The following is a 12,222-nucleotide window of genomic DNA, read 5'->3' on the forward strand; positions in this document are numbered from 1 at the left end:
CGTCGGTGTGGCCTAAGTGTAGCGCGTATGTGTGTGTCGTAAGTACTGCTAGGGTGCGGAAGGGGGGGGGGGGTGAAGACAAGCACTAATTAGAACATTTACAAGACTTCTGATTGGCTCTCTGGAGCTTTGCGCTTGTCAGAGGGGTCCTTCAGGAATTGGGAGTGTTCGCTTGTGAAGCGAATATTTTGTCATAAACACATCTGTCTATTCCCCGAAAAGCACCTTCCGGTCACCATTGCCATAACACATCCCTGTAACAGGAAAAGTCAAGCCTTCAAATTAAAAGCGTGAAAGTCAAGTAAAAATTCAGGGAAGCTGGTTTCTTCTTTTCAAATGCAAAAGTTGACAGGTGTGGCCATAAAGTGATGGATGGAAGACGAATGACAGACGACGAGTGATGCGTTAAGGCATCATATACATGCTATATACATCATGGAATATATATTTATTTCCCTATGCCAGCTGCAACCTCCGTCTGTTGAAATATGGGAAATGTTTTCACCAAATGTCCTCTTCTGGCGTCTTTACTTCCTGTCAACAGCAGTGACTCTCACATCCTTCAGGGGGCGCTGTTAGCATCATTACACCTGCTAATGTTAGCTAACGAGACAAGGTCCTCAGGTCCTTCTGTGGCTGGGCGCACATGGCGTTGTTGGCTGTTTACATGCTAACACACCGGAACCAGCTGGGAGGCGTTTAGTCTAATTGTCTTCACTAGGGAGGGGGGGTACTGACACCCTGTCACTCTAGGGGGTGGGGGGGGGAGCCACAGGAAGAACCTGAGGCTTCTCACACACACACACACACACACATACACACACACCTGTCAACAGTTGATCTCGTCCAGCCAGTCGGATGACAACATCAAAGAGCTGTGATTGACAGGAGTGACGAGTGATGGCCCCGCCCCGCCAGTCAAAGGTGATGACATCACCACGGTGGTTAATTCAAGTCCAAACAAGCCTTTTTAGTCACATTTGCGGGCCTCAAACACACAAAGCAAGTCCTAGCATTAGCATGTTAGCGCATATGTGGCCTTATTCCAAGTCGTTTCTTTCCTCCTCACAAAAAAAAAAACAAATCGTCTCCTGTTCTTCACCCCCTCCCCTCCAAGGAGAGTGGTGTGATTAGCGGGCCCCAATGGTGGGGGGGTCGGGGGGTGTTTAATCACCTCATAATGACACAATACAACCACTTCCTGGGGATTGGGGGGGGGGGGGGGCTAACAAGACTAACAAGGCAACACACTTCAGACATATTTGTTAGCATGTTCATTAGCGCATGACCACGTTAGCATGGCTAATTGGAGACGAGATGAGGGCGTGTCCCGCGTGACGACTGGCGGTGTTCCCTGGAATGGAAGAGTCTCCTGCTGCTGGGAACAAGATAATCCTACTTTGTTCCCGCTAAAAGGGAACCCCCCCCCCACCCCCCGAAGCCCCTCTCCACGCCCCCCCACCTGCTGCTGTGACACAAAGCCTTGGCACCGCCCACTTTTTACCCTCCACCAGCCGGAAAAGGTCACTTCCTCCGGCAAGGTGAGGTTGGCCGCCATGTCGGAGGGGGCGGGGGTGGCGGGTGCTGTGATGTCACAACGTGTTGTCCCCAAGCCCCGCCCATGTTGCCGTTAGCAGCGGCAGATAGCTGACCTTTCAAGTGATGACACAACAGGAAGTCAACAGGAAGTGCGTGTCTAGTGGGATGGGGCGGGGGGGGTAAACTTTGGTAAGCCCCCTCCCGCTGTTGGCTCCGCCCACTCTCCTTGTTTCGCTTTAACACCTCATCTGTTCCTCAGGCTGCTGATGGGGGGGTGATGAGGGTGTGGGGGGGTGATAATGAAGGTAACACGTTGGATTATACACACACAGACACACACATGGCGCAGGTAGCATCCGAGCTAGCTCAGAACTAGCTAGCGCGTTTTACTGGAAATGACCACGGAACGCGTTCCGAACGACAAAAAGTCAAAATCGACTTTTTTTATCTCGTTATCTTTTAACACCTGCGGCCTCCTGAGCGTGTCACCTGTTTGCGTCGTAGCTAACAGTCTTGGCGGCTAGCTTAGCGTGCAGCGCGTCCTGCGACGTCAGCGAAGACGTTTACAAATGGGCTGTTAGCGTTAGCGTCAATTTTTATTTTTAGTTTCGACGACAACACGATCATCTGCTGAACGACACACTTCATGACATCTGATGTCTTTTTGCGGCGCACAACTCGATGCTTGCTTTCAGTCTCGCTCTCTCTCTCTCTCTTACACACACACACACACACACACACGCACACACACACACACACACACACAGGAGGTGGCGAGCGCGGTCTTAGCGCTCCATCTGTGTCGAGCGCTGGCGTTGCGGTTAATGAAGGCGCCGTGTCTTGGCTCATGGCGCCTCATTAGGTGGCGGGAGCATGTGCAGTCAACACAAGCGTTTGTGGCGGCCATGATGGCATCACCGAGTGTGTGTGTGTGTGTGTGTGTGTCACACTCATCGCTCATTAAACGCTTCAACTTGTGTTTTCATTGCTTCTGCGTTTTTTAACTGAGTTTCATTAGCGTGACGCCGCCTGTCAGTCAATGTCATGTGACCAAAACAGGCCGTCGTCAAGAGGTCATGTGACCTTCATAGGACACACAGGAAGAAGAAGTGAAAAGCAGAAGAATTTTTCCTTAAGCGGAGACGCAGACGTGAGGCAGATTGACCACAGACGCGGACAGACGGACGCGCGACGCCGCGCTCATGCGGCAGCTGCAGGTTCAAAGGTCACCAGATCCAACTGGAGAGCCGTGGAGACGAGCCCAGACGAGCGGGAGGCGGTCCAGCGAGAGGCGGGCGGACCGGGCGGCCATCTGCAGCCTGGTGGCGTTCCCTTGCTAGTCATGTGATTCGCTCTTGACCACGCCCACCAGCACGTGTGTCGCTTTTTCGGCCGGCGTGTGACGTGGTCACAGTTGTATTTGCATCATCGCCTTCTCGTGTTAGCATAGCATCTCAACTGCTAACAAAGTAAAGACTTGAGGTCAGGAGGCTGCTAGGAGTTAGCACAAGTTAGCTTGTGCTAACAGTAACATGACGTCATCTTTTCATCATTTTATTGACTTCATATCCACTTTTCTGTTAGTGTTGAGCAAGTTAGCTTGTGCTAACAGTGACATGTCATCATTTGATAATTTTATTGACTTCATGTCTACTTTTCTGTTAGTGTTGAGCAAGTTAGCTTGTGCTAACAGTGCTAACAGTGACATGACGTCATCATTCCATCATTTTATTGACTTCATGCCCACTTTTCTGTTATTTTGTGTTGAGCAAGTTAGCCTGTGCTAACAGTGCTAACACTGACATGACGTCGTCAACATTTAATCATCATATTGACTGTGTCTTAGCATTGAGCTAGCTCGCTGCTAAGTGCTAACTGTGACATGAGGTCAGCATTTAGTTGTGCTGACTTGGAGTCCAGCTAGTTTGCTCGCTATGCTAACACCTTCATGATGTTGTCAACATTTTATTTTCTTGACTTTGTATCCACCTTTAGAGTTAGCTCGTTAGCTTGTTAGCTTGGTGCCACGTGCTAACAGCTACATTACGTCATCAAGATGTCATTGTTTTATTGAGTTTGAGTCTCGATAGTTAGCTCGTTGCTAAGTGCTAACACCGTCACGATGACATCAACATTTCTTTGTTTTATTGACTTTCAGTCCAGTTAGTTTGCTCACTGCTAAACACTAGCGGTATCATGACGTTAATATTTTATCACTTTATTGACTTTGAGGTTAGCTAGCTAGCTAGTTTGCACTATGCTAAGAGCTAACAGTGACATTCTGTTATATTGTTTTATTGGCTTTCTGTTGCGCTAGTTAGCTTGCTTTGAAGGGCTAGCAGATACATGACTGTCATCATTTAATCATTGTATTGACTTTGAGTCCAGCTAGTTAGCTCACTGCTAAGTGCTAACACCTTCACGAAGATAATCAACATTTCTTTGTTTTATTGACTTTCAGTCCAGTTATTTTGCTCACTGTATCATGACGTTAATATTTTATCACTTTATTGATTTTGAGGTTAGCTAGTTAGCACTCTGCTAAGTGCTAACAGTGACATGCTGTCATGTTGTTTTATTGGCTTTCTGTTGCGCTAGTTAGCTTGCTTGCTGCGAAGGGCTAGCAGATACATGACTGTCATTTAATCATTGTATTGACTTTGAGTCCAGCTAGTTAGCTCACTGCTAAGTGCTAACACCTTCATGAAGATAATCAACATTTCTTTGTTTTATTGACTTTCAGTCCAGTTAGTTTGCTCACTGCTAAACACTAGCGGCATCATGACGTTAATATTTTATCACTTTATTGATTTTGAGGTTAGCTAGTTAGCACTCTGCTAAGTGCTAACAGTGACATGCTGTTATATTGTTTTATTGGCTTTCTGCTGCGCTAGTTAGCTTGCTGCAAAGGGCTAGCACATACATGACTGTCATTTAATCATTGTATTGACTTTGAGTCCAGCTAGTTAGCTCACTGCTAAGTGCTAACACCTTCACGATGACATCAACATTTCTTTGTTTTATTGACTTTCAGTCCAGTTAGTTTGCTCACTGCTAAACACTAGCAGTATCGTGACGTTAATATTTTATCACTTTATTGACTTTGAGGTTAGCTAGTTAGCTAGTTTGCACTCTGCTAAGTGCTAAGAGTGACATGTTGTTATATTGTTTTATTGGCTTTCTGTTGCGCTAGTTAGCTTGCTTGCTGCGAAGGGCTAGCAGATACATGACTGTCATCATTTAATCATTGTATTGACTTTGAGTCCAGCTAGTTTGAGTCTCGATAGTTAGCTCGTTGCTAAGTGTTAACACCTTCACGAAGATAATCAACATTTCTTTGTTTTATTGACTTTCAGTCCAGTTAGTTTGCTCACTGCTAAACACTAGCGGTATCATGACGTTAATATTTTATCACTTTATTGATTTTGAGGTTAGCTAGTTAGCACTCTGCTAAGTGCTAACAGTGACATGCTGTTATATTGTTTTATTGGCTTTCTGTTGCGCTAGTTAGTTTGCTGCAAAGGGCTAGCAGATACATGACTATCACCATTGTATTGACTCTGAGTCCAGCTAGTTAGCTCACTGCTAAGTGCTAACAGTAATCAACATTTCATCATTTTATTGACTTTTCCGTCAGCTAGCTCGCTGCTAAGTGTGCTCAGCACGTGGCGTACGATCACGATTTCTGTGCTGTCGCTCGTTAAAATACTGCCTTGAGAGCGTTTAGCTAGCGTGTGTTTATGGCGCGGTGTTGTGATGAGGACAATAATAGTTTGAGCCGCGGTTGCCAGGGCGTCACGCTCGCCGCGAGTTGCTTTAAAAGTTGTCATGTGAAACATATGCACCGCAATCTGTTGTGTTATTTAGCACGGCGCTAATCAGCAGCGTTTGTCTCTGCAAGGACTTCACGAGTTATAATTCATCGCTGCATGACTCTCATTAACACTTCATTAAAAGCATAATTCTCATCATTATAACTTCGCACTCTTACAAGAGAGAGGCGACGAGGCGGGAAAACACGCTGCCGCCGAGCCAATTTGGACGCAGAAAAGCAGCACAAGCGAGTGGGCGGAGTCTACGACAAGCCCGGACCCGCATCTTCTACATTCACGCTTAACACACTGAAAGACACACCACAGATGACACGATGAACACACGCGCGCATGGAAGGCATCACGCGTGTGCGGGGAGATCGCATTAGCAGCTACGCTAACACCAGCGCTAAGGAGTCAAGTGTTGAGGAATCGTTGGTGAAAAATAGCGTTTGTCGTCAAGTAAAAATCCACATTTGACTAAGTTGTTGTTAGCGTTTGACTAATGCTAGCTAACAACAACACCGGGGCCTTATTTTGAATGGCAGGCGGCCATCTTTGTCCAGGCACCGTGACGATGTGCTGCTCATTTGTTTGTCGTCGACAAACGCAAATCTCCCTTTCCTTCCTTTTCGTCCCTTCCTTTCTTGGAGCGAATTGTCATTAGCTTCTTTCGTCTCACAGGAAACGTCACTCAAACGATGATTATTGATTTGTTATTGATCATATCAGCTGACGCGGCCTCATACGCACTGCCTAACGAAGCACCCAAAAGCTCATTTGAATACAACACATGTTAATTAACCCGTCACACCTCTCCAAGTGTTTATCACGTGATGGTGGGGGGGGCGTGGCTTAATGCTGACACGCCTCAAGAAAATGTACTTTTTAAATATAACATTTCTATTTCTGCTCGGGTGACTTCCTGTTCAAAGCCGTGTGATTAGCATGTGACGACGAGGCACGTGAGCTCATTTACACCTTCTCTTCTTCTTTGGCGCCATGCAGGACGCCGTGTCAGATAAGGTGATGTCGCCATGCCAACAGGACTGTTTGTATTCCCGCCTGTCTCGCTTTCACCTGTCGTGCCTCCGCAGGTGAGTCCTGGCGTGGGGAGGAAGTTGTCGTTGTATATTTGCGTAGATTTCTTTCAGGATGCATGTTGATGATGAATGAGAGACTTTTTTTTTTTGGTTTGTTTTACCGCTTTTTTTACCTTTGAAATGTTGACTGGACTTTATTCATCATCCTGCAGACAAACCAGCGTCACTCGTGCTAGTTTCTATGGACATGGAAGTCAAGTTATTCATATTAAGATTTATGATCATTGTTATTATAATCATAAACTTATTGTATTTTATATTTAGTATTAGTTTTATAACTTTTTTATTTCATATTATTTATTTTAAAAAATTGTATTATTATTGTTGCTATATAATAATTATGATACTGTATAACCACAATAATAAGGTTATTTTACTATTTAATATTATAATCGGCAACTTAGTATCAAATGTATTATTAGTATTCTCATTTTTATTATTACAAGTACTATTGTTATGATTATTGATATATAAAAACTATATATGATATATGAAACTATTATTGTATTATTTTATATTATGTATGATAGTTATTACCATTATTATTAGACTTAATTTATTTGATTTTGTTATAATCATTAACTTATTACTGTCATTATTAATTTTATATTATATATATATGGATTTGTATTTTCTATTAGTATTAGAATTATTAGTACTATAATAATATTTATTGTTATATTATTATAATAGTAAATTTATTATTATTATGATGTACTATTTAATGAAATTATTCTTAAAAGTATCAGTGGTATAATTATTATGAACTATTATTGTATTATTTTATAATATATATATATATATATAGTTATTACCATTATTATTATTTAACTTAATTTATTATTGTTATTATTCCAATGTAAGCCTTATTATTATGCAAAAAGAATAGAAATAAAGACAATTATGAGTGTCCTTTCACAAACATTTCCTTTCTAGTTTTGTGTTGGTCTGGTTTCCACGGCAACACAAGTGCAAGCATGGTTCAGTCTAAGCAGTCTAGATACATAGAGCATATACAACTACAACTATGCAAACTTCTTTTTTTATTTCCTTTCAAACCTCAGCACAGGAAGTACAAAGTTGTCTCCGCCCCCTTTCGGAGCAAGACCACCGAGAGCATGTGATCTACAAGGAGGAAGAGGAGGACGAGGAAGAGCTACTTGAGATGACGAAGACAACGGAAGCGAACAAAACAAGATTATTAAAGATGCATAGAATACTTTGTTTACATAAATAAAAAAGTACTGGTCAGCCATTGATTGATTGATTGATTGATTGATTGATTGATTGATGCCTTCAGTTATTGCCTTGATAGAAAAGGTTTCATACTTAACATTTTTATTTCATTAAGTTTTTGTCTTGGCACATTTTCAACTTCACAACATGCAAAAAAAATAACATTTTTCTCAACTTTTGCTTCACTTCATGGAAGTCCTGCAGTGTGTGTGTGTGTGTGTGTGTTAGCGTTAGCATGAGTAAACGTCTTCTTTTCACGTGTTTAAGAACGTGTTTACAATTTGTGCGCTACAAAGAAGATTTTTCGTGCCGCTTAATGTGAAAAAAAATCTTTGAGGCTAACACTAGCTAGCTAACACTAGCCTGGCGTTGCGTTCAAGAGCCACTTTGAAAGACGGAATTTCTCCTTCATGTCAAACAGCACGTATGTTTTATAGATTAGCATTAGCCGCGTAGATTTTCCCGCGGCATTGTTTGTCCCCAAACCGCTGGTTGGCGAGCGTGCGCGTGTGCGTGGTTTAGTCGTCGCTGACGACGTCGACAACTTCGCAGGCCGCCTGCTGCGTGGCCACTCGCCATCGGTTGACGTGCTGGCTAGCCTTTGACCTTTTGTGCTGCGTCTCAGCTGACTCCTCCTCCAACTTCTGACGTTTGTGTTTGGTTCTCCGGTTCTGGAACCACACCTTAACCTGCAACGTGCACATTAGCAACGAGAGTTAATGCGCGCCATGCTAGTTTGTAGTCCGTTTAGCTCCCGCCTTTTTCAACCTGACCTGATCCTCGTGTAAAAATGCTAAATGTTAGCATTCCCTAAAGAAGGGAGTCCTTTTAGGATTTAGGGGCTGTATCGTGTTTAGCGCGTTAGCTGAGAAGCTAACAGTTAGCCGTTAGCGTTTGAATGCGTGGTACCTGAGTCTCCGTCAGGCAGAGTCCGCCGGCCAGCTGCTTCCTCTCGGCGCCAACCACGTAGTGGTTCTTCTCGAAGGCTCGTTCCAGACGCAGCAGCTGTGAGGGCGAGAAGGCCGTGCGGATCCTTTTGGGTTTCCTGGAAAACGGCGCGTGTAGCAGCAGGTTCTCCGCGCCGCCGACGCCGCCGCCACCACCACCGCCATCGTCACCTGAAAGGCGAAAAGCTTGCGGTCATTTTATTGTGAAAGCCGAGCTGCTTTGTTTGGAGCGTTGGCGTGCGTTTTCGCTGAAACGTCGCCCAAATTCATTTACATAAAAACAAAACGCGTGCGTTGTCGCAGGCGTTCGGCTGAAAAGGTTGAGCCGTCGTCGTCACGCCGCACGCAAAAATGGCGGTTATTTGGCGGCGGGCGAGAACAATGATGGCGTGCGACACGCAGTGGCGGTGGCGATGTCGCATTGACATGCAAACACCACGGTTTGCGTCCGTTGGACGACAAAACAAAGGCCACGGGTCGAAGGTCGCCTTCAAAATGGTCGCCACGCGTTACACCAGGCCAACAAGCTCCCGTCACATGACTGTCACGTGACTAAGGTCTCAGACGGTGCCCTTTGTTGCCCCTCGTTAGCATCGTAACTAGCATGGCTAATCAAACTGGCAGTTTAATTACTACAAAGAGGGGGCGGAGTCAGCCGTACCATGTGACAATGGGCAATTTTGAAAGTGAAAAATACTTCCTGAAGTAAACAGGAAGTAAGGCAACTTATGACATCATTATTTTTCTTCTAATTATTATTATTATTATATCCTATTATATACATAATTGTACACATTAATAGTAGTTTGTCTTTATGAAAATGATAAACAATTACTTCCTGAAGTAAACAGGAAGTAGGGCAACTTATGACATCATTATTTTTCTTCTAATTATTATTATTATTATTATTATATCCTATTATATACATAATTGTACACATTAATAGTAGTTTGTCTGTATGAAAATGATAAACAATTATTAATAACCTTCGTCTTCATTGTTGTGTGCTTTGTGTACTAGACACTCATGTGTTTCACACACACACACACACACACACACACACACACACACACCCCTCCATGCCTGTGTATTGTTCATTGATCATATGTATTATCTTATAGATATTATTTTTATATATATATCATATATTTTAAACACCAGTCAAGTCCAGAACCAATTGATGATGTAACAATATTTCAGTATTTTTAATATTTAACATCAATTTTGATTTCAATAAATAGGACTTACATTTCAAAGAAAATATGTATTTTTTATGAAAAAAAATTAAAATTGCTATAATATGAACACTTGAAATCACATTGGTTGATATTATATGTTTTGAAGTATTTTTTGTCATTTTTTAAATAAACATCAAGCCCCCACCCCCACCCCCACCCCCACCCCCCCAAGACACTAAAACATTCCCCCAAGTCAAATATGAATAATGAAAATAAAAGATGCATAAAGGATTTATTTGATATTGATTCATATTCATATCGTTTATGGCCATGAGATAAGAACACATAAAAACATAATTGAATGACTTGAATAACTTTCATTCAATTAAACATTATTACAGTTGTCTTTTATTATTATTATTACTGATAATCAATTGAAATTCTATTTTTTTATTGATTATTATCTTTAGCTTATTATCTTTTCTGACTTAATAAAATAACAATTGATTGGTTGTAGTAATAGTATTGGTTATAGTAATAATAAGTAAACTAAGTAACTATTAATAACAGTAATCATATCATAATGATGATGTGAAACTGTCTGTTATGTTTGAAGTAAAGTATTTATAATTACTTCATTTATTAATGATAATTCATAAAGACGTGATAATAATGAACTGATACTTTATGTTAGTCAATATTAATTATCGAAGTGTTCGATTTCATGAAATTGTCTTTTTTTTATTTGGTGAAATGAAAACGATAAAAGCAAAAAAAACAGGAACTTTCTTTGTATACATTTTTTTAAAAATACATTTTTAAAAATAGCGACCGAATGGATGAATGAATAATAATAAAGTTTTTCGAAAGAAGAGGCTGACCTTGGAAGTACCGGTTCCGAAGGATCCACGGCGGGAAAAGGCCGAGCGGGTTTTGATGAGGACGCCCGAACAGGTTCTGCGGGCCCACGTGCAACGCGTGGATGTGAAGCCCACCGGGAACTGGCGCGTGCGTCCCGGGCTCCCGGAGCAGCAGCTCCGATCCGCTCGCGTACAAAGTCCGCCCGCAGGAGCCTAGAACCCCCACTGCGGCGGCGGCGGCGGCTGGGTGCATGGACTCGGGGAAACGGAGCGCCGTGGGCCGGATGGGCTCTTCGGAACCGGCGGCGTCCTTCCCGACCAGAGCCTCGATGCTGAAACATTTCTTGTTGGTTCCGAGCTGCTGGAACATGATGGACCGATGAAGGCGAAGGAGGGGTGGGGGTGGGGGGTAGGGGGGTCGGTGGTGGACCGGATCCTCAGACTCCCTCCTTCCCGCCCAGAACCATCGCGGAGGTCCTCGCGTGGGGCCGGGAGAACTGGACTCAAAGTTCTGATCTTCTGTGTGCGCGCGCGAGACGCAACACACCTGCACCCCCACCTCCCTAACTGGTGGAGGTGCGCCGCGCATGCGCACCCCGCTCCTCCCACTGACCGAGAAGAGAAGGAGGAGGGAAGTGATGAAGATGTGACCCCCACCCGCCAACTCCACCCTGGACATTCACTACTACTACTACTACTACTACTACTATAATTATATTTTAAAATAATATAGTAATATTATATAGTAGTATATAGTAATGACAAATATATATAGTATGTAACAAAATAATAATTTAGTTTTCAATATTGTTAAAAATGACAAATATATATTTAAAATAATATACAGTTAAATTATGACAAATATATTGTAAGATAAATATATTGTAAAAAATAAAACTGTGAAAATTATAAATATTTTTTAAATACTTATAATAATGGATTTTAAAATACTTATAATAATTTAAATAAATAATAAAAACTGTACTGTTAAATATGATATATTTTAAATATGTTAAATAATGATGCATATGACATATTTCAAAATAAGAAATATTGTACAATATTTTGGTCATAAATAACATATTGTTAAATAATAATACTCATATTATAAATTAACAAATATATTGGGGGGGGGTGAAGGTGTTGGTAAGTACAAAACGGTGTCAAATTGGAGTGCCATGAAGAACCCCCACCCCATGCAGAGAACCGTGTGAATCACTGATCCCGATTCTCTCCAATCCGTCTGTTAGACTCCGCCCCCTCGTCGCCATGAACAGGCATTATTGGCAGCCATTATGGTGAGTGCCACGCCCCCTCATTAACTGCACATCTCTACAGGAAGTCTCCAGCTTTTCTCACGAGTGTGTGTGTGTTCGGGGGCGGGGTGGGGGGGTGTCATTGTGAGGACTAAACAATGCCAATTGAATTGAAAGCTTATTTTACTTTAGCAACGACAAACATCCGATTTTGCTTTATTTAGAAAGGACACGTGCACATCCGGGACACTCGTGTATATTCGGAATTAAAAACCTGTTAACATGTGACGT

The 12,222-nt window shown here is 42.5% G+C and overlaps 1 protein-coding gene across 1 annotated transcript; it reads right to left on the reverse strand.

Annotated features, from left to right (window-relative positions):
* Window positions 1-7,480: 7,480 nt before the first annotated feature.
* LOC131109557 (homeobox protein EMX1-like) lies at window positions 7,481-11,212 on the reverse strand. Its single transcript, XM_058061706.1, has 3 exons — window positions 10,697-11,212; window positions 8,600-8,808; window positions 7,481-8,379 (listed from the first exon to the last, which is right to left on the reverse strand). Exons 1-3 carry the CDS (start codon window positions 11,043-11,045, stop codon window positions 8,209-8,211), a joined length of 729 nt encoding a protein of 242 aa, XP_057917689.1. The 5' UTR covers window positions 11,046-11,212; the 3' UTR covers window positions 7,481-8,208.
* Between the last annotated feature and the right edge of the window lie 1,010 nt (window positions 11,213-12,222).

The sequence above is a fragment of the Doryrhamphus excisus genome, chromosome 2, assembly GCF_030265055.1.
Source record: "Doryrhamphus excisus isolate RoL2022-K1 chromosome 2, RoL_Dexc_1.0, whole genome shotgun sequence".
Classification (NCBI taxonomy): domain Eukaryota; kingdom Metazoa; phylum Chordata; class Actinopteri; order Syngnathiformes; family Syngnathidae; genus Doryrhamphus; species Doryrhamphus excisus.